Source organism: Epinephelus fuscoguttatus, linkage group LG19 (genome assembly GCF_011397635.1).
Source record: "Epinephelus fuscoguttatus linkage group LG19, E.fuscoguttatus.final_Chr_v1".
Taxonomy (NCBI): domain Eukaryota; kingdom Metazoa; phylum Chordata; class Actinopteri; order Perciformes; family Serranidae; genus Epinephelus; species Epinephelus fuscoguttatus.
This window is the reverse complement of record NC_064770.1, coordinates 25,598,120-25,620,906: the sequence shown is the minus strand read 5'-3', so window position 1 is coordinate 25,620,906 and position 22,787 is coordinate 25,598,120. Positions and strand designations below refer to the sequence as shown.

The following is a 22,787-nucleotide window of genomic DNA, read 5'->3' as shown; positions in this document are numbered from 1 at the left end:
TTTAACTCCCATTAGTAACTTAGACACTGAAACATGGGAACATAGGATCCAGGTTGGAAAAAGTTCCCCTGTAAGTTCAACAATTAACAGATACAATTTAAAGTTTTGAACAGGTGTTTATTCACTGATAAATCCATGAGCATATCAACACTGTTCAGACATAACATGCACCATGATAGCTTGACTGAACATAGCCATCACCATTATCATCTCCATGATTTTCCAAACTCCTGACAGGATCAGAAAGAGACGGATGGATAGTTTGTCTAATCTTTTAAAACAGTGTTCATCAGTAACACCTTGTTTTGACGTGCAGGAAAGACATCCAGTTTCTGCATCTTTTTTAAAAATGTTGGCATTAAATAAACAAAAAAAGTTCCCTTTTGGTGTTTCATGTGCTCTCACTGGTACACAGTACAGTCATCTTCACACTAGAGGGCACTGTAGCACCATTCTCACAGTCCAGAGGTCGCTGCTGTGTTCAGCGAGCCTTCAGCAGGCATCTATCCTGCACTGGTTACAGCCAACACACTCAGGATAAACAGTGAGCCGGCACCCAGCTTCAGCAGCCTCAGAATCCGTCAGAGATTCACAGCAGTAGATACACAATGGCTGATTTTCATCAACGTAACCCCACGCGTGGTCCCAAAGGGGCAGTACTACTCTGACAGGTAGTCCTGGGACTCCATGGAGGATTGGTGGGACGAGGAATGGATTGAGGATTGATGGGATGTAGGTGGGTTTTCCAGGCCGGACGACATCAGGGGCAGATAAAGATCGTCCATATTGGGCATCACAAGCACTTTCTGTTGAGGGGCGAAGGACAGCAAAAACATATTTGATAATTACAGCAGTGATAAAAAGTTAACTGTTTTTTAATGTTATGGAAAATGGTACTTCTTATACTCCTCTAATATTTTTTTTTAAAAAAAACATTATGTTTCAGTTATTCATCTTATCTTTTTGTACATTCGACAGATTCACTGACTTATGGGGCACCAAATGTTAAAATTTGGTTACAATTTTCTAGCTGATATATTTTAAATATTTAACTTACTTTCCTGTGAGTTTCCTGTGAATTTTTTTGAGACAAAAATTCATGTGAAAAAGCATGTTATATATAATTTTTAACTGTAGGCCTATATTTATCTAAGAAAATGTTAAATCTAAACATTAAATGTCAAATCTTAATCTATATGATAAATCTCAATGCTAAATTTAACAATGTTAATTTAACTGTCAAAATGTTAATGTAAATATTGAATGTAAATATCAAATCTTTATGTAAATGTTAGCTGTAAATGTTAAATCTAATTCTAAATGTTAAATCCAAAGTCAAATGAACCTTTTTTTTGTTTTGTTTTTCTTAAAGATTATTTTTTGGGCTGTTTTGCCTTTAATGGACAGGACAGAATGAAGATTGTGAAGTGGGGGGAGAGAGAGAGAGTGGGGGGACGACATGCAGCAGAGGGTTGCAAGCCGGAGTCGAACTTGCGACCGCTGCAGCGAGGCATCACTTCTATACATGGGGCGCTGGCACTATCCACTAAACTACCGACGCCCCAAAAGTCAAATTAATCTTAATCTATATGATAAATCTAAATGTTACATCCAAATTTAAATGTTAACTGTAAATGTAAATATTAAATTTCACTGTAAATGTTGAATGTTAACTGTGAATGTTAACTGTAAATGTAAATATTAAATGTAAATATTAAATCTTTATGTAAATGTTCACTGTAAATGTTAAATCCAAATTCAAATGTTAAATGTAAATATTACATCTGAATATATGTGATAAATCTAAATGTTAAATCCAAGTTTAAACATTAAATATAAATGTCAAATGTTAATCTAAATGTTGAATGTTGACCGTAAATGTAAATCTAAATGTTACATGTTAACTCTAATTGTTGAATATTAACTCTAAATGTTTACTCTGGAGATGGAGATAAAGAATGACCCCTTTACATATTTTCTACCCATTTAGATTTAAATTTAACATTTAGATTAAATATTTAACATTATTTTCTTAACATATATTTTACTAACAGTTACATATGACTTGTTGTTTTAAAAGGATTTCTGCTTCTAATATTAGAGTAAAATAAGCTAAATATTCAGAGTATATCGGCTAGAAAATTGTAAATCATATCGACTGACCTGGAACTCGCACTGCAGTTTTTTCTCAATCCACTCAGTGACATGAGTGAAGGTGACCTCCCTCTCCCCGAGCGTGGGTCGCACATGAAGGTCTAACCTGGGAGGCACCTGGAAACTGTACCTGACAGGAGAGACACACTGCATGAGGAATAAAGAATCCTTTGAATGTATGGTATGAAATGAGAACACAGTAAACTCAGTACCATATTCTGTCAGTAGGGGGAGGTGGGATGTTGATGGCCAGAGTGCCAGAGAGCTCCAGCACCTCCACGCTGAGCATCAGAGGCATGTTGGACACCTCTGCTATCTTCTTCTTGATGTACTCGTTCTCAGTGGCTTTCTGGAAGTACTTGGACTTTGCTATTTTGTCCACAAATCTCAAGATCTTCCTGCTTGTGCTGCCACCAGTGTGCCTGCAGGAGGGATTAGGACAAGGGCACAAACGCAGTGTAAGACTGTGAATCTAAAAATGACTGCGACTGGGACACAGTATTACTGTCTAAACTGGGAGTACACTGACTGGTTTATATACTTCACATGTCCATGTTCAGAAACTTAAGATTACTACATGGATGCTACTATGTCAACTCCCAAAAATGAGGTCTCTTCACTTCCTGCTCCCCTGTGTTTCCCGCCTGTCTGATTACCTGCACCTGTCCTAATGTGTCACACCTATGTCTCATTGTCTCCCCTATTTAGTATCTGTGTTTCCCTTTGTTTGTCTTGTACTTTGAGTCAGCCTTTCAGCTGTTTCTTTGTTACTTTGTTTGCCTTGTGATATTGACCAACTTTTTGGATTTCTGGTTTTTGTCTTTGCCTGTCTTTTTCTGGATACCTTTGCTTGAGTGACTGACATTTGTGTACCGAACCTAGCCTGAAATTAAAGGACCTTGCTTTGAACTTTCATCCCATCCATTCCATCCCTGAATCTGCATTTGAGTCTCTTCTGGTTCAGTGTGATAACTCCTTCCTAGCATTTGGTGAACACACATTGGAACAGGCCAACGAGTGTCCCCAGGTGTACGTCATTAACCCTCCATGGATTGAGGGGGGTTTCAGGGTACTGTGATAATTCTGGCACTTTCTAATGATGTTGTACAGTTTGAACAAATGTCAGCAGTATTTTTAAAGTCACAGGACTTTTAGGGAGAATATATTTCTGGATTATACTTAAAACAAAAAACAACAACACATAGTGCTCCATCACTGCTGTAAATGATGGATTTAAAAGCTTTTATGTTTTATTTACATCACATTATTTTCAAAAGATCATATCATTTGGCAGTGAACACATTATAGAGAGTGTAAATTATGAGGTTCCTGTCAATATTTTTTCTATGCTTGTAACTCCTGGAGATATTAACCCAAATAAATTATATATTTATCTAAATCCTGCCGAGCTCCACTGGCACAGATTTAATTGAAGAAATCAAATCCAGCAAATCGTGCATGAAGAATTGTGGGTACTTTATACCCACTGAGGATACACACATATGCATTCTATAAAATTTTCTGAAAGAAGGACTCAGTCTTTGGTAGAATTTGAAGGATCCTTGACATAGGAACGGTCCTTCGGCAGAGTTCAATGACATAGCATCCTTGAAATTCAGCCATTTAAGGATGGCGCAAGATAACAGCGGCCATATCCAGGATATTTTGGCTTCATGTTTGTACAGTGGGAGGAAGTGGAGACAAGTTATCCATCTTTATGTACAGGCAGATCCAGTACCCTTTTTCACAATGCACATTTTGACTTGGCGTAGCAGGAGAAGCACAAGTGGAGTCAGTGTCCATAACGATGCTGCACTGCACTGCCATGAGTGGGGTGCAGTATCGTTAAGGTCGTTAAGTCCACCTTTGCTTGTCCTACTGCATCAAAATGTCTGCAATCAGCAACATTATTATTACTTACACCTCTGTTTGACCAGTCAAGATATCTGCCATGAGAAAGTGATGCTTTTTGCCCTTGAAACACCTGCTGTTACATCACCAAACAAGCTGTGACCATGAGTGCAACATGCTTCAGAAATTACAGTGCAGTGCAGTTGTGTGACCTACTGTATACTCAGTGTCATATATTCTAAAGTTGTTAATTTACCCTTCTGCTGCTACAGCTGTGCTCTTATCTCCCAGAGACCCCTGCTGCTCAGAGATGGGGACTTCCTCTTCATCAGACGAGCCTGCGCTGGATGACTCCTCGTCACTATCAGCCAGTATGCACAGCCTGGGCTTAGAGCTGAAAAACACACAAGAGGCACAGGTTAACACAAACTCACTACTGAGCTTTGCAGACTCATTCCTTCTCAAGCACACTCACATCCACCTCCACACTCTCTCGTTATCTGCTGAGGAATATGAAATGAGGATGTGCCTCACCCTACTTGCTGGGTCTCTAGTATGCTGTGAGCCTCGTCCTCTCCTTCTTTACCCAGTTTACACAGGTTCATCTTCGTCTCCAGGGTCATCTGAAGACAGCCTGTGTACACCACCTCCAGCTCCAGCCACAGGCCTTGGGGATAAAGGGAGGCAGGTAGCAGGTAAGATCAGATCAGATTTCTTAACAAGCCAACATCTCTTGTTGATCTGGCCTGGGACACTGTTGTTGCAGAAGGAACATTAGACCAACAGAGGATAGCTCGGGCATACTATTGCCAGTTAAGCTTAGTCAAGGCCAAGAGGATTGCTAATCTCTTAGGCAGGAGAAAGCTTTGAGGGCAGGTGCGACAAACTGTGTAATGAAACAAATGAGATCACTGCCTAAGCTGACTGCAGGTTTGTGTGTGAGAGGAGAAATCTGGGTAGAGACTGCTGGGTAAACCTTATTTGGTGACTCTTTGGTACAGAGTGCTATGGAAAAGAATCTAGAATCACCGCCTCTGGGTTGTTTGCCTCTGCCAACCAGTAAGGTGCAGTTTACATCCATGTCTGTTCGGACTTACTTGCTGCATTAAACTTACTAAGATCAACTGTAGCTCATTGAGTTCATACTATAATTTATCAAAATGAAGACTGACCAAGTTTTTCCACATCAGCTTCATATATGGATTTTGCTTCAGAGATGATACAAATTCTAAAACACGGATTATTCATAAACATCGTCGACCCAGCAGCACAGACGATCTACCGATCTGCACATTTTCAGGATGGGCACCAAAGTTTAGTGTCAGACCAGATGTCTCCCCTTCTGTTCCTGAGTTATGGTGTTGAACAATGGCCAGAAAAGAGTTTTATGAATAATATTGTGATGTTACAGTGAAGCTGACCTTTGACCTTTTGGATATAAAATGCCATCCTTCCATCATTTTATCCTGTTAGACATTTATGTTAAATTCTGTCATAATTAGTGTATGAATTCTTGAGTTATGGCCAAAAACGTGTTTTGTGAGGTCACAGTGACCTTTGACCTAGGTCACTGGGTCTGCCCACTACACCGAGTTCAAGCTGACTGATTGGTCTCGTATTGTTACATGAAATAGCGGTTTTTCATTTCAAATAAAACCAATGTGTGCCGTGGGTGGACATGATAAGCCAATCGGTGTCACGGGCAGGACTGACACCGTCGTCTAGTTGTTGTCGATTGGTGTGCCGGAACCAATGAGGAGTGTTAACAACAATGGCAAGTGCTGGAGACAAGATAGATGCGGCCATCGATGTGTTTTGAATACTGCCCAACGTGTAGTTTGTTTTCACTTCGCTCCACTCCACTCTTAAAACATCGAAAAAGTACATTCAATGCGGCCTCATTCCAAAGTTGTCGAATGCTGGTGCTTGGGCAGTGACTTCGCTGTCAGACACTGATGACAAAAGCTGTCCTTTCATGTCGGCATTATACAAGGCCGGGCACCGTCAGTGTGTAACGGTGCCTGACAGCATCAGGGGGAAACATGGTGTTTGGTGGGTAGAAGGGGTGGCTGGGTCCAACAATTACCAACTTTCACCCAGGAGGCCGGTGTTTACTTCCTGTATGAATATGAAGCCAAATCCTGTTATTTTGTTAAGCCTGACCACGTACTTTTGTTGCCTAAACCCAACCATGTGCATGTATTGGATAAACGTAACTATGTGCGTTTGTTTTTGAAGGAAATAAACATCAATTCGTGTTGTTGTACCGATGTAGTACATTTATTTTGAAAGAGACTGTATGCAAACTGTTCTACGGTGTACCAGAACATCAACAACAGACGCACCCAGGATATCCTGGGCGTCATATGTAGACATGGAAAGTCCACGACTAAGCGGCGATATGTAATGAGGTCGGAGTGACCCGAAAACACAATGCCTCTGACCATAGCTGTCATCGGCACAGAGGCATAAAATCAAGACTAAGAGTTCACAGCCAAACTCGTGGATCAGTGGGACTTTTCTCAGGCACAGATCAAGAGCTTGTATAGGTGAGTACTTTTTCAATGCAACATATATGAGAGTAAATACACACAACTGTACCTCTGCGGTCCAGTGTAGGCTTGGATGTGCTGAGAACTTGAGGTAGACAAGTGCCCATGTCGAGATCTGCCAGAGTCAGCTCATTCATGAAGTACGGCAACTTGTAATGAGACAAACAGCAGTTTTAATTAGTTAACATGCTGCATTTATGTCAGACATAAAATTCCAACTTGAATCTATGCAAAACAGATAGAGTGGCTCCACGGGGAAAGATAATTACTTCAGACAAATGAGTGCGCAGAGGAAACCTGCAGTGTGTACCAGTGTGTGTGTGTGTGAGTGTATGTGTGAAGGACAGAGGAGCAAGATAGTAAAAAAAGGATAGTGTGTGTCAAAGAGGAGAGCAGGAAATGAGTAATGAGATGCTGCAGCGCCATCAGTGCTCAGCTACTCACTCCCACCTCCTGCCGTTGGAACCAGAGCAAGTGCGTTATCAGCAGACTGACTCTCTCTCACACGCACATACACACACACACACACACACACACACACACACAGGAGAGAGAGCTGCTGCGCTGAATTTTCCATCATGACATCTTTTGACCTTGTGCACACACCAGAGCTGATATTCAGGTCGTATCATCGAGCGACACAGTTCGCAGAGCTCCAACCTACAGTACACTCACTGTTGCCTCACTGTGTCATTAGTCAGTGTGACACTGATGACGGTGTGAATATGAAGATGAATGTGAATATAAACACGAACAGTTCACAATCACTCTGTCGTCCAAGGACTTCGGACTAACCTTGTAAAAATAAACCACCCTCCTCATCCACCCTCACCTTGATCTTGCTTAGTTTCTTCTGGATCTTGTGCGCCACCTGATCGGTCCAGTACTTCTCCCGCAGAAAGTCCCAGAAGATCCGTCCCACCAGGGAGTTCACCCAGGTGGGCTGGCTCTCTGCAGAGCATCCCTCTGCCCCTGAACTAGCACTGGACTCAGCTGCAGCTTGACCTCCAGATCCATGCTCTTCAGTGTGAATCTACAGGGAATAACAGAGAGATAAGACCCTGGAGGACATTAATGTTTGCACAAGCATTTTGCAGAGGTCACATGACCTGATAAGACCAAGATGTACTTATAAATTTTTGCCTTTTATATAGTTATCTATGCTCACACCCCAATTATGCTGATTCTCTAAACATCACAACAGACTGTCTCTACGTGGGGTGCCAATACCAAATCACCCGTGCCAGGTCAAGCAGCTCAGTCAGTTCCTATAAATATCTTTCCACTCAGGTGATACTTGATATTTCTGCACATTGACATTTGGTCAAGTCAGCAGGGTTGCGGTTGGCTGAGCCAGCATCCTACACAAGGCTGGCCTGAGCACTTACCAGAACAGTGGAACAGTAGCTGATATTGACCAGCTCCGATCAATGGGAGTCATGTAGAGTATTAGCATGACATGCAGAGGGTAAGTAGAGCAAAGGTCTGAAATCTGCTCACGCTGTAAATTATAACTGTACAAGCTCCAGCACTGTGATGCGAGACCTGATACTACACCTACAAGCTAAATAAAAGTGTTGCTCAGTGACCTTCTTGTGGGTTGTGGGGCTGCCCTTGTCACTGTGGCAGGGGCTGGGAGTGGGATTGCAGCTCTGCAAGCCAATCAGTTGAGTCATGTAGGTGCTGTACTCCAGCAGCGATCTTGTTTTTGTAGCTCCCGGCAAGTCGTGCAGCTCCTCTGTGCTTTCTTTAGCAGCGTCTGCACCACACGGTGGTTCTGAGTGACAGAGGAAAGGCAGACACAAAGCGAGTGAGCTGAAGGAGCGGGTAAATATATCTCAGAGTCTGCATGAGCATCAGTGTGTGCTGCACTCGATTTAACTGTGTGCATGTTTTAACAAGGAAATGACGCCACTAAATTGCCCCAAGCCAACATAATTTGGAACATCTTCTTACCTGCATTGTCCTCCCCGCTCACACTGCTCTTGACTGCAGCCCGGGAGACAGAAAGGAAATGCTGGAACCACTCCTCCTTCTCTCTGCCTGTGCGACCAAACAGGTACAGGGTGACAGGAAGCTGATGGTTCGTGACAATGTGTCTCTCTGCCCTTTCTTCCTCCTCCTGCCCTTCAACCAGACTCTCCTCCCCTACCTCCCCCTCAGCTAGAGTGATGCAGATGGGGTACTTCTTGTTCCAGATCCTCTTACGAGCCAAACCAGGCGGCAACAGAGACACCTGGGATTTAAAGTAACAGAAAGGAAAGATAAAGGAAAAGTATGATTTCCTTCTCTACAGGAGATGCTGGCAGGCAGAAATCGTGTTGACAGTTCCACCATTGCCAAAGCGCTCCCCACATCGATTAGATAGTGTGTTAGCTTTATTCTATCAGCCTAGTGGAAGCTGCTGCACCCTGCCTCAATATGCTCCTGGGACAGTAGCCGGGTCAAGTTTATTCAGAGCGTCATCACCTCAGTTGTAATCCTTCTGCTCTTCCATTTCCGTGTTAAATGACAATGTGGGTGCTGAGAGATGAGAGGTCAGGCAAGAGGTCACCTTCTCTTCTACGCCTCTCTGAGGGACATGTCTGCTCCCCTGGGCCCCAGAAATAAGAATATGTTATATATAACACACTGACCTTACAGTTTGCCAGCTGGTATGTGCGTGAACGCAAGAACACGGCCTCGTGGTGCGCCTCATCGAATGCCGCCCATCGGGGGATGTTGGCACGTGGGTATGCCAGGCGCAGCCAGCTTCCCTCCAGGGTGGCATAGACAGAGTGTGTGACAGAGGGGTGGAAAGTCTCTGGGTCGTAGCTGTGTGTCTCATTCATCCAGCCCTAGAAGAAAATAATGAGTGTTTAACCTAGTAATCAGCCGCAAAGCACCTCAAACTCTCCTTTCTGAATTGATATTAAAAAGAGATTAGGATTTATAAGATTTAGACTGCCTAATATCTGTTATGACCACGTGCCTGGACTAGGAGTCCTTCAGTGTTCATTGTTCAGAAGGATTTTACTGGGAGCCAAATAATCCACAGAGGACTCTTCCTCTCCAAAACAAACCCTCTGATTTAAACCAGTAAAAACACTGAATAAAGCAGTTTCACGTTACAAATCAGTGTTTCTCTGACACTATTTGGCTCACTGCACTCAGGCTGCTAGCCCAGCACCTTCTAATGTGTGCTCACCTTTTTTCTCCACTAATTTAAGACCCAGACGTTCAGGAGGTTCTTACCAGGAGCCAAATTACCGGCAGAGGTCTCTTCCTCTCCAAAACAAACAGATCCAGTGATTTAAACAATATATGAAACAGTTTAACGTTACAAATCTGTCTTTCCGGCGTTATCCTGGACGGGCTTTTAACTACATTCATTCCTTCATTCATTTCTGTAACCACTTGTCCTGTTGTGGGTCATGGGGGGGCTGGAGCCTATCCCAGCTGAAGGTGGGTGAGACAGACCCTGGACAGATCGCCAGACTTTCGCACAACCATTCACACTCACATTCACACCTACAGACAATTTACAATCACCAGTTAACCTAGCATGTGTTTGGACTGCGGAAGGAAGCCGGAGTACCCGGACAAAAAAACACGCTGACATTGGGAGAGCATGCAGGCTCCGCACGGACGAGCCTGGGTTCGAACTGTGAGACAATAATGCTAAACACTGTACCACCCACTTTTAACTACAATGGTGCAAAAATGTTAGTGTTTGTGTTTGGTTTGTCCATTCTGGGCTGCTGTAGAAACATGGTGGTGCAACATGACGGACTCTGTTGGTGTCCTTCACTGACTTAAGTGTTGATACATCAGGGAATATGTAAGCCTAGCAAAAACTCTACTCAGGCCAATTAAATTCCCAGTATGTGGTGCAAACTGCAACAATACAGCTCAGCAGGAGGGGAAACACGAGACACTCCAGAAAACATCTGTCTCATTCAACACTGTCAATGAGTCTTTGAAATAGCCCACAGCCTGCTGTTAGAAGCTCCTCTATCCTCGTAGAATTCACCTTATATGAACCTGCTGACTCTGCGTTTATTGAGGCAAACAGCCCGACTCTCAGCAGAGCTGTCAAGTGTTGTGAGAAAGCTATTATCAAAATAACCTGCTCTTAAGATGCTGAACCTGCTGTGCCCGAGGGCAGTTTTCTATACAGTAATTACCTCAGAAGTAATTCATTAAGCACCATTGACAGCACCGTCTTTAGTTATCTAACATCTAAAACAGCTGCTGTTGTTCCTCTATGCTACATTCAAATGTGTAATATATTAAAAGGAATCAGAAGCTTGGATAAAAGTAAAAGTATTTTACTCATATATTACCTCGAGGATTTCTTGATCTGCGAGCCCTCCATCCAGTAGATCCATATTCAGGGTTCTGGATTTCCGAGATCCCTTGTTGCCTCTGGCTGATGAGCGTCGTGGGGCAAACATGAACACTACCACCAGGCCCAAAATAAAGCCACATGCAACCCCCATGGACAGACCTGTCACATAGGAGGGCAGGGGCAACACAAAGAAACCATAAGCTAGAAGACCCACAGGGAAGAGCCAGTGAAGAGGCAGCGATGAGCCCGGCACTGTGACTCGAGACTGGGTGTAAGTTCTGTGATGTGTCCCTTTGGATCCATTCTGGAGCTCCACCACCTGGATCATATCTCCGTAAGTGCGGATTTCTAAATGGCTGTCACTGCGCTCTGGGGAGGCAGAGGGTTTTGTTAAGGAGCCTCTTTGGAGTCTTCTCAGAGTTGTGTCACAAACACCTCTGTGCTCAACGTCAGCTCTCCTCCGGCACTTAAGGTCCGCATCGTCACTCGCGCCATCTCTTCCACAGCTGCCTTGAGAGGACGGCGAGTCTCCGGCACCAGAAGCCCTACCCTGCTTTGGGCTGCCGGAGCTTTCGTCCCCCATGATCTTACTCAGCATGCTCAGAGGATCCTGCATGGCTTCGGAGAATTTCCTCCGTGTATCCTCCAGCTCAGCGATCAGTGAGCTGCCCCGGGGCTCAGCGGCAGGCACACATGAAAGAGATGATTCCCAGTCATCATCTTCAATCAGCCCTCCTGCTTCAGGCCTAGCCTCTGGGATTTTTGGATGGGTAAGCTGCTTCCAAGGATGCAAATGCAGCTTGGAGTCTGACTTGGAGAGGTTGACCTCTGGCTCGACCCGGCGGGAAATCTCGGTGCTCAGAGACTTGACCAAGCTGAGGAGAGGTTTGCCTCGCAGGGAGCTGCTCTCCCTCGGCTCCAGATCCGTGGAGGAAGATTTGACCAGGTTGGTGGTGATGAGCAGATCTGCTGATGATGCTGATAGATCAGCTAAAGAGCCCGGGGATGAGGGGGAGTGAGGCAGCAAGGAGGGCTGGGAGCCGTGGCCTAGGCTCAGGTCCAAATCCATCCCCAGGCTGAGAACAGGCTGGCTCATCCTGTCTTGTGTTTTGTCTTTGGAAAACACCACAGTGGGACCTTCATCGTGGCCGTCCAGGCTGAAGATGAGCTTGCTCTCTTCCATGCTGGAGCTACTGTGAGAATGTGGTTGATCAAATTAAGTCCCCGAGGACATGAAGCATGGTGCTACTTGCATGTAGACTTGTAACATCCTCCTCGGGTATCTTATAATCCATCATGATGGGTGCTGGAAATGTGGTGAGAAACAAAAGAAATATATTAAAATGTGGTTATCTGAACAGCTGATAGCAACATCATTATTTTTAAAGGCACAAAAAATTGAAAGAGTGATTCCAGAGAGAAGCAGACAGAGGGGTCTACAGTCTGTGTTTGAAGGATATATCCAGGATGTCAAACTGACTCAGCAGCAACAACAGGCTAAAAAGACAAAGATAATTAGAAGCTAAAGCCGAACTATAGGCTACACATCACAGTGTAAAAGTGAACCACCACATCACTGCTGATCGCCACACAAGACAATGAATATAAAGGGAGACTTTGCTGAGATTGAACCAGCTGTGTGGCATCACAGTGTGTGCAGATGAACGGTGTTATCTTCAGTAGCTAGCTAGCTAACCCTACACTTTTCAGGGTTTGATTTTGGTTTTGGAACAGGGAAGAAATGTATATCTTTTTCCAACCTCTCCAGGTAACGAGTATCATTAATACACAACGTGCCCCAGGCACAACATTTAGCTCCAAATCCACAAAACCAGCCTGAACATGAAGGAACTTTGTAACGATTGCATTAGAGTCAATGGAGCACAGCTGTGTTGATGTTGGGCCCTGGTCTGAGCCAACCAGATGTTACATTATGATTGGGCTGTCTGCGTCCCGGGATGGGACTTAGCAAAGGGTCAGTTCAATGTAACATGTGATGAGTGACTGATATACAAACGGTCATTTAGGGGGTGAAGTATTCCTTTAACATTCATTCTCTGCTACTTGTTCAGCTGCTGCTCTGACCTTCCTGTTTCCGTCCTTTCCGTTTGTTTTCAAATTTTCTCTCCCCTTTCACCTGCCAACCTTTCTCTCAAATCTCCTCTGTACTTTCTCCTCTGTCCTTTTTTGCTGCCTCCTCTGTAGGGATGCAGGGAACTTTGTGTTTCACAGTGTGTGCTGTTAATTCACATAAAGTCTGAGATAAGGAAGAAGTGGATGAGTGCTTTGTTTCTGGAATCATCATAAGGAGTCATTAAGCGCAGAGACTTTAATCCCACAGTCAGGGCTAATCCCAAATAAAATGCAGTGATCCAATCCATTATCCTTGATTGTGCCTAATTGACACATTTGTCTTTTCCAAGGGGCATTAAGGATGCTGGGCACAATACTGGACTTCATCTTCTCCTTCTCATGTCATTTGAAATATGTGCACAAGTTTTCTCCTCATGTGTTACACTGCCTGTCACTTACTTACATCCTCAGACAAGATTGTTCCAGATGGTTCAGGGATTCAAAACAGCAACTCTTCAATCACAAGCTCACGTCTCTGATCTCACGGCTGCTTCAGGTTTGATTTAAGTGAAACACACGGGAAGACAACTTCATCTGTGCCAGCATCTGTTTGTGTGGATGATAAAAGTGAGCACATCTGATGCTGAGACAACAAATGATGCACAATGTGCATACACATGCTCTCACACAGTCTAGTTGTCTTCATTCAGGTCATAAATAATCTGTAATGACTCAAAATAAGAGCCGAGTTACAATAAGTAAGACGTAAGCTTCTGCATGTCATGAATGTAACCGGGAAAACAAGCTTCTTTTTTATTCAACCACACCCTAACCGCTGGTCGTTATGCCTTTGAAAGCACAACAATTAGACGCTCCCTCTGGAAATAGGGGCGCACAGATCTATAACAAGTCCTTCACAGCTTGTTTTCATGTGGCAATCACTGACATGTATCACAGCAGGCAGGCTGCACAGCCCCAAATATCAGAGCGCCAACAGCTTCGCTCCAATCCAGACGGAGAGTGGATTAACTGTAATCCTCCATATTAAAGAGGCTTTTATGACAGGAAATTAAGACACTTGGGACATGAATTCAATCTGATGAATGAGCAATCACTGTGGCTTTCAATTTCAGATACATCTGCAGATACATTGTCATTCACTTGTGCAAGCTGTCAGCCACACACACACACACACACACACACACACACACACACACACACACACACACACACACACACATAATGCAGTATCACATGTAATCACAAGATGGCTTTATGAGCAGTGGTGGCACCAAGGGGTGGCCAGGAGAAGCCGGGGGGGCCATGTTTACCCTGAAACTGTTACTGCCGCCCCCACCAGCCCCCCCAACAAAAATAACTGGAGGCCTCTCTATGGTTTTTAAACTTGAGTAGGCTTGTTCCCAATAGAGGTTTTGTTCCTTACTGTAAAACATTACAATTAAAGCTGTATCTTTGTGTTTTAATGGAAGAGGACAGCTTGCCTATTTGATTTAAAAGCCCTGACACACCAAGTCAATGATCAGCTGAAGGTCAATGTCAGGCCATTGGTGTGCGTCTGTCACAATCATCGGTGCAGTGTGTCCTGCACTGTTGCCCCTCATTGATCCCCATCAGCTTTTATTTTACCAGTATAGCATGTTGAATCAATGGCGGAGCCCGGCAGTGAATGAAATCACTCTGATTGGCAGTTCAGCTCAGCACATGAGAAGAGAAACAGAAGTGAGGAAAGTAAACAAACAGCTAAAGTTAAGAGGGAGTGAGACCGACACAAACTTGTTACATAAGATAACATTATTTTTCTTTATCCAGTGAGCTTTTTAGCCAAAACATTTCCTGATGGTTTGTGTTATTGTTCACTGGCGCACTGTAAACATGCTTTGCTCTTTCAACACTGGATTGTGTTGTTAATATGCTAACTGGCTAACTAGTGTCAAGACAATCTTCCGGTTTCTCTTTTAAATGACCATTACAGACAACCACCATCTGCTAGTGTGGAGAGTTATTTCCTCTCACACAGTCGCAGAACACACATGCTTGTTGGCCATTAGCTGTAGTCTTTACAGTGTGTTCTTGTGCAACTTTTTGGCCAAGACACAACAACGTCAGGCAACAAAGCAGGGGGCAATCGTCACCATTAGTTCTCTGTAGTCAGTTTGGTTTGTCTGGGCTTTATGACCCTGATTAGACAGAGCAAGTTTAAGCAGCCTGGGGCAACTTTTTGTAATTGATTTTAACCATTTTATTCACTGCTTTTGCCATGCTGAGCGCCTGTTATTTTTCCCTGAAGCGCCCTAAACGCCTCAAGTTCACAAACACTTCAACAGAAGCAGAAAAGCGCTCAATGTTATAGTGTTTATTCCCATTGTCCAGTCAGATGAATTGTGGTGATGACTATGACACCAAATGATAACTTGCGTAGAGTGTTATGCTAACATTAGGTCACTTTCATCATCACAAGGCAAGCTGCAACACATATCTGAACATACTGCAGCCTCATCTACTTTGTAATGTTTTGCCAACTGTAATTAGGCCCACTGATTGACAGCAGATTGCCAAACTGTCCCAGACTCATCCAAATATAAGCCTCGAATCAGCCATCATCCAGGTGAAGCTCCTGGATCAGCTTGTGGGGCCCAAGTGCCCTCAGTCTGCCCATTGTATTTGGAGATTTTAAGGTACAGATCTGTGAATTTACTTCACAGCAAAATGACAGCTAAGCTAAGGACAGATGGTTGTCTAGCAACAATTAAAAATGACACAGAAGCTGTAACAAGCACTCTGTCTGATTGGGCCAGCTTCAATAAAAAAGGCAGTGCGGTGCGCCATTTGTTCTGCAACCTGCATAACCTGCTCTGTCTGATCGGAGCCTAACAACACATGTATATACAGATATCAAACACATTAAAACAGGAATGTTGTGGAACTAAAAATATTAACTGTATCTGTGTTAGTCTTTGTACATCAGATTACGAGTAACATTAACAGTGAAAATAAGAAACCAGAGTATATCAGTATGCGATTCCTTAACTCTCATTCTGACTTAGTTTCAACCTATCTATACTACAACAGCATAAGCGAATTCCTTTTATTCAGTAACAGCTTTTGGTGAGCCAGATTTCTCACACAACAGGATGTGATAGTGTTGTCACGAACTAATATTCCTGCCATTTAGACCAGAGAGAAATTTAACATTTCTGACCTTGATTAAACCAATTTCCAAGGCTACAGAGAGTCATTTGTTACCATGTTGCTCGCGTAATTTAACTTTCTCATTGCCTTCTCCCCTTATCTCTTCCCTTCTCTGCACACTGCTCATAATGAGAGATGTTAATTTTTAGCACCAACCTGCTATGCTGTTTGTCAAATCTAATTAACCAGAAGTGCTGCTCCGCCAGTGCTTAAGTTGCTCCAGACAGCCCTGCATTACCCTAATCAATTTCTGCTTCTGAGTCAATTTGGATCAGTTCGTGCTGACAGGGAGAGGAAAACCTTTGCTGCTCTGTGGAATACGAAGTCAGCAGGGATTCGGCAGCTTTCCAGACAGGAGTGTGGATGGACTCCTGCAGGAAGGAAGAAAAAACATCGGAGGACTGGAGCCTGGAACCCCAGTTTTTGGTTTGTCCCTTGAGGGTGGAAAGTGGAGCAGTTTTAGCTATTTTATAATTAGTAAAGGAAGATTTCCTTAAAAGTAGTAAAATGTCAAAGACTGAAAGGCATGTAAAAACTCTTTGATGCTCCTAATTGAAGTGAATTGCATTATACTTAAAGGACAACTTCAGTGTTTTCAACCTGGGCCCTATTTTCCCATGTGTCTTTGTGACTAATGGCAACAGCGATTTTTTAAATATGTCTAGCATTAAGCAAGAGGGCTGCTGTTGGCAGCTGCTAAACAAGCTGCAACGTAATCCCCGTGGGCAATTGTGCACCATCAATTTACATCCACTAAAAGTGCCGCTGACAGGCTCCGATTGTTATTATAAATATCTGACAACTTATGGAGAGGACCCCTGGAGAGAAAGATCCTTTCGTTAAAAAGTAAGATCCTTTCTGTTATGACAGAAACAGTCCCAAAACTGCTTTTGCTAAACACACCAGACTCCATTTAAATAAACAGTAATTTTAGTGTGTATAGAGCCAGCATATTTTTACATCTAACTGGGTGAATGGAGGGTTTATTTCAACCAAACCAGAGTTGGTGACTGTTGGAGCAATGAAAAGACACACCAAGATGGCTTTTGTAAACTTCACTTTGCTTTTGTTAACTTTGAATAAAGTGTGTTTTATAAGGATAAAATTACCGATTATTTAAATGGAGTCCGGTGGATTTGATGATAGCGATTTTGGTGCTATTTCTGTTTAAACAAAAAGGATCTGAAATATTCACTTCCCAATAACATAAAACAAAGAAAATCAGTACATTCTTCCATTTAAAAAGCAGCAATAAAAGCATATTTGGCATTTTTTGTCTAAAAACTGCCTGACACAATTAATGGCTTACCAAAGTAGTTGTCAAATCATTTTTAGTGAATCACTGAACCAATTAAATGACTCAACACTTTAACAGTGAAGCCCCAAGTGACTCCAGACCATGCAGCGTGGAGGAAAACGTTAATGAAGTTCACTGGAGTCTGACATTTCCGAAAACAAAAGGTGGACAAGGTATTGCTGTCTCCAGGCACTTTTAATAACTGGAGGTATCAGAGGACTAATTAAAGCAAAAGCTAGTATGACAAAGCCACTGTCCATCTCTCCTGTAACATGCAAACTGCTTTCTCTTCGGTGGTCATTAATCAAACGCTGTGTATTTGCTGATAATGATAGGACAGGTATATTCAAGAGTCTATCAATTGGTAGGCAGTAGTGAATCACTTTAAATGGATTAAAAGGGAGAGGAAGAAATTACGTGTCTGGCACACAGTCCCACTTCTATCCCTGACGTCTGCATTGGATTGAATCCTGGCAATAAAATCACGTCTTTGTCACCCTGTCCTCCGCTTGGCCTTTCTATCCCACTTAAACTAGGACAATTGGATAAAATAAAGGAGACAGTATTTCTGTTTTCTGTCTGAGTGAGAATTCATGTGGGTGCTGTATGAGGAAATGTGACTGTCTGTGCTGTCCGACACAACACAGCGGGGCAGGAAATTTATTTCAAAGGCTTAATCCTGTCCTCAAACTACCATTTGACCCTGAGGACTGACATACTTGGCGCAGGACTTTGTGTTTGTCTGAGTATCACATGGTCAGTGTTAGTAAAGCTGTACTTCATCTCATTAAGCAAATCATTAAGACAATATCTCCTGGGCTAAAAGAGGATGACTGTTAATGGACAATGTGAGCCAAAGCATCACTCAGGCAAATGAGCCCTGTTTGTCCCTTTAAAGGGACAGTTCATACCAAAATAAAAAATGCATATGGTTCCTCTTACCTGTAGTGCTATTTATCGGTCTAGATTGTTTTGGTGTGAGTTGCAGAGAGTTGGAGATATCGGCCGTCGAAATGTCTACCTTCTCTTAAATATAATAAGAACTAGATGGCACTCGGCTTGGCTCAAAGTGCCAAAAAAATACATTTGAAAAACTCAACAGCAATGTCTCTTTACGGATATCACGACCCAGTTACTCAAGATAATCTACAGACCTTTCAACCAACTGCTCCTGCCAACCGTATCACCCCACAGAAAGAAGCGTGCATCTACAAGAGGACAAGAGACTTGTGGCAGCACAAGAATGTTGTCAGGCGCGGACTGGCCATCAGGTAGTTCAATAATTCCCAGTGGGCCTGAATCATGACCCAGTTAATCCACAGATGCTGTTGTGAACAGTTTCATGTAGGTACTATTTTCTTTCTACTGAAGTTCACCCACCAACTGTATCATCACAAGATGTAAACATTAATGGTGTCAGGCACAATCTGGCAAGTTTGGTAATTTTCCTTGTAGGCTGGTCTAGTGAGAGCCGATCCTCATTTCCCAACTCAGGCAATATATTCCCTTTGTTGACACCCTTTTTTTTAAAAAAGGGATATAGTCACATACATATCCTTCAGCTAACTTTGCCAAGCCAAATTAGGTGTCAGGTGATCTCTACATTCATTCATCTTTGAATTTTTGCTTTCTGTACACACAAAGATGGAGAAGAAAAATTGAAAAATTAATTAAATCATTTTACATATTAGCCTAACAAAACAACACAAATTAACAGATTGTATGCTTTTTTGGTAAATACATTAATGATGTTGTGTCAATTCAAATTAAGTGTATCAGATTGGGGCTGCTTGACAGCAAACTCCGAGGCTCCTTTTTTAGGGTTCCCACACATTTTCTTGGACACAATTTCGCAACATTTTCATGACTATTTAAAGACCAAAAATAAAATTTCCAGAACTATTCACAATGTTTGACACCAACATTGCTCTCTCTCAAAAATGCATTACAATTTAAAAGTAGTCGTGGGACTTAGCATAGGTATGGAATCTTTGGAATTCATGAACCTACACATTTAATGACACTATCACAACATTATTTTTCTCCTGTTCCAACATATCAGATTTAAACTCTGAGCTAGCAGCATGCACTTTTCCTTTTGTGTGGTGCCACAGTTGGTTGTTGAGTGTAGTTTGGTAGAAAGAAAATAGTTCAAATATGAAACTGCTCACAACAGCGTCTGTGGATTTTCTTAAAGAACCAGGTCATACATTGCGAATGGTCCTGGAAATTTTACTTTTGGTCCTTGAAAAGTCATGAAGTAGTTTTGAAATTGTCTCCAAGACAAAGTGTGGAAACCCTGAAAAAGGAGCCTGGGAATTTGCTGTCAAGCAGCCCCAATTTAATACACTAAATGTGAACTGACACCATGTATTTGTCGATCAATGAATCATTAATTTATTTACCAAAAAACCCCCAACATACAGTCTGTTCATTTGTATTGTTTGTGGCAGGCTAATATGTAAAATGATGAGGTTTTCCTCCCCATGTTTGTGTGTACAGAAAGCAAAAATTCAAGGTTGAATTAATGTAGTGATCACCTTATTTGACTTGGCGAAGTTAGTGGAAGGATACTAGTGTGACTACATCCATTTTTTAAAATAAGGTGTTAACAGAGGGAATATAATGCCAAGGTGGGGAAAAAATCACAGGGCCTCACAAGACCCGCCGAATAAGAAAATCACCAAATTCCCAATGGCCATACCATGCCTGACCCCATTAGTGTTTACATTTTGTGGTGGTACAGTTGATGGGTGTAGTTTGGTACAAAGAATATAGTTTATAGGAGCCATCCATGGTGTAAAATGTGTGTAGGTTGCTAATTTGTCCTGTGAGGATCACTGTATCGTCATGGGTGTCAGTATAGGCAGAAACCATTCTTTGAGGGACAGGTGTTGCTAGATGTGGAAGTACATATAGGTCTTTGACTGCAACACCGGGTCACATCAAGTCAGGTGTACGCTACTCAGTGTAATCGTGAAGATTTGTACCTTTGAATTGTTTATGGAGACAGATTCATGAATGTATTGTGCATCAAAGAAGAAGAAGAAGAAGTGGACTTTTCGTTTTCACCTGATGAGTAGTGGTCAGGCGAGCGCATCATTTAGTAAGTAGCCTGTCTATGCAGCCCCTCAGCACCTTTAAGTTCAGGCTAACCCGCTAGATAGTTCTTACATGAAACAGCTCACAACAGCGTCTGTGGATTATCTTGAGCAACCAGGTCACGATTTCTGGAAAGAGACATTTCTGTTGAGTTTTTTAAATGTATGTTTCTGGCGCTTTGAGCACCACAAGCTGAGTGCCATTTAGTTCAACTATATTTGAGAGAAGGCAGACGTCTCTACAGCTGATATCTCCAATACTATGCAACTCACACCAAAGCAATCTAGCCTGATAAATAACGCTATGGCTAAGAGGACAAATATGAGGTTTTGATTTTTGGGTGAACCGCCCCTTTAAACTTTCAAAATTCAAGAGATGCCAAATCCATCCACACACCAGTCTGCTTTTTCTGTCCTTATCTGTAGCATTTTTCACAAGTCTCATATTTCAGAATAAAGGCAGCTATTGTGCTGCACTGATTACAGCTACACAGGCGCGTGTTTGCTATGAATAAACCAGAGCACTTACCTGAATGTGGCATATTTGACCAGCCGCTCCGGTGTTATCAGTGGCAGGGGTTTGAGCAGAAATGTGCAGGCTGCAGTGATCAGCGTGGATGCTGCAGAGCGCTGCGCTGCAAACGAGGATGCGCACCGTGCACCGTCCGCAGGCGACCAATATTCACTCAACTTTCCTCAGATGTTCGCTGCAAAATCCTCCAAACTCCTTAACAAAAAAAAGATCTCATCAAAAACAAAACAGCTCGGCTCTGAGATAAACGCGTCCGCGACGTCGCCACCGTTTGACAGCGCTTCTCCCTCACCGCTTCAGGAGGCGTCAGCCCAATGCAGAATAATGTGATTATTGGGAGTCCTGGCTGCAGACCGGACGAAACTCTAATCCAGATTAGACTCGAGAGGCCAACAGTTGACGGAGCGACTCCTCCTCTCTGCTGCTGCGCTCAGCGTCAAAACACAGACTGAGCTCAACTCTCCCCCCTCTGACACCGCAGTCCTGTACGCAGACTTATGTAATTGCACGACCTGGAAAAATGCAAAGTTACTGCTCAGAAGCCTCTTATTAAAAAGAGAGAAGCCTTCTTTTGGTCATTGGTTACAAGATATGGAGAGATATGTATGTTTAATTTGTAAAAGACAGAGGAATACACGCAGAGCAGGAGAGGAAAGAGGGGAAACAGCTGGCTTTGCTTTTTAGGATGTGTATGATCATTGTTGCCCCCTGCTCATCCCAATCAGGACCAGCAGAGCTGCAGGGAAGCAGTCGTGACACACTAAGGGAGGAAATAACCCGACCTTGTCTGACCTGACATTTAACTGCTGCCTGCACAACATTTTATAGACATGTTTATACACATGGACTCCCCAGTAGCACAATAAAATTTCTGCAGCACTACTTTAAGAGTTCATGCTGAGAGACAGACACTGATGCTGCTGGGTGACAGCTGCAAAGGGATCTTTGGAGTAAATGATACAAAATGTCGTGTTACAATAACCTAAAATACTTTCTCATGAAAAAGAAAGCGATGTGTCTGCTGCCATCTGCTGGTCAAACTGCAGAAGGAGATGTCAAAGAGCAGCAGGGTGATGCAGTCATCTGCCCTTCATCTGGAGGAGACTGCAAAAAGACTTTTGACTGTCCCATTATTAGGACACAAAGTGCTTGATGATAAAATATATAATAGATGAAATAACTCCTAATGACTGACTGCCTCTGTGAATCATAAAATTCTGCATTTAGAAGCTAAACTAATCATTATGTTAAGCTTGGCAAATAGGTTAAAAATGCTGCAAATATTTATCATATCTCAGACATTAACAACATTTATGGAAAGCAAACTGGTTGTATCATGCTACACGCAAACTACAACTTTAGCAATTGCAATTAATTCCCCTCAGTCAGTATTTCAGGCAGGAACACTTTAGTCAAAGAAAACTTTATTTCCATTTGCAGTACTATGTTTGGCGGTATGGCTCTGTTCTGGGGCCTCTCTGCTTTTCCTAGGCCTATGCAGAAACCCTAATGCAGGGCGCGTGGAAGGGCAGAGAGGTGTGTGCAGTATTATATTTGGTGTTTTTTTTCCTTACAGAAAATAAATGTGTTATGTTACGTTGTGGAAGGTTTTCCATGCAAGATTATCCGAACAATTTCATTACGCACAACAAAATACCATGACTTCTCCAAAACTTTAAATGACTTA

General features: G+C 42.8%; 1 protein-coding gene across 2 annotated transcripts; it reads right to left on the bottom strand.

Annotated features, from left to right (window-relative positions):
* Positions 1-43: 43 nt before the first annotated feature.
* On the bottom strand, positions 44-21,553 carry LOC125880125 (testis-expressed protein 2-like). Of its 2 annotated transcripts, XM_049562416.1 has the most exons (13): positions 21,098-21,553; positions 13,424-13,566; positions 10,883-12,193; positions 9,194-9,394; positions 8,514-8,793; positions 8,147-8,334; positions 7,390-7,590; positions 6,607-6,706; positions 4,540-4,672; positions 4,262-4,399; positions 2,367-2,576; positions 2,164-2,284; positions 44-806 (listed from the first exon to the last, which is right to left on the bottom strand). In XM_049562416.1, exons 3-13 carry the CDS (start codon positions 12,068-12,070, stop codon positions 660-662), a joined length of 2,907 nt encoding a protein of 968 aa, XP_049418373.1. In that variant the 5' UTR covers positions 12,071-12,193; positions 13,424-13,566; positions 21,098-21,553; the 3' UTR covers positions 44-659. The 2 variants fall into 2 exon arrangements, with proteins under 2 accessions (XP_049418373.1, XP_049418372.1); XM_049562415.1 differs by lacking the exon at positions 13,424-13,566.
* Positions 21,554-22,787: the final 1,234 nt, after the last annotated feature.

Bases quoted from the DNA above. Each gene is read 5' to 3' on its own strand.
- LOC125880125 (XM_049562416.1), bottom strand. From the start codon at position 12,070: ATGGAAGAGAGCAAGCTCATCTTCAGCCTGGACGGCCACGATGAAGGT. The intron at 7,591-8,146 runs GTCACTGAGCAA...TATTCCCTGTAG, and splicing joins GCCCCACAACCCACAAGAAG to ATTCACACTGAAGAGCATGG. The intron at 6,707-7,389 runs GTGAGGGTGGAT...TCTCATTACAAG, and splicing joins AGAAACTAAGCAAGATCAAG to TTGCCGTACTTCATGAATGA.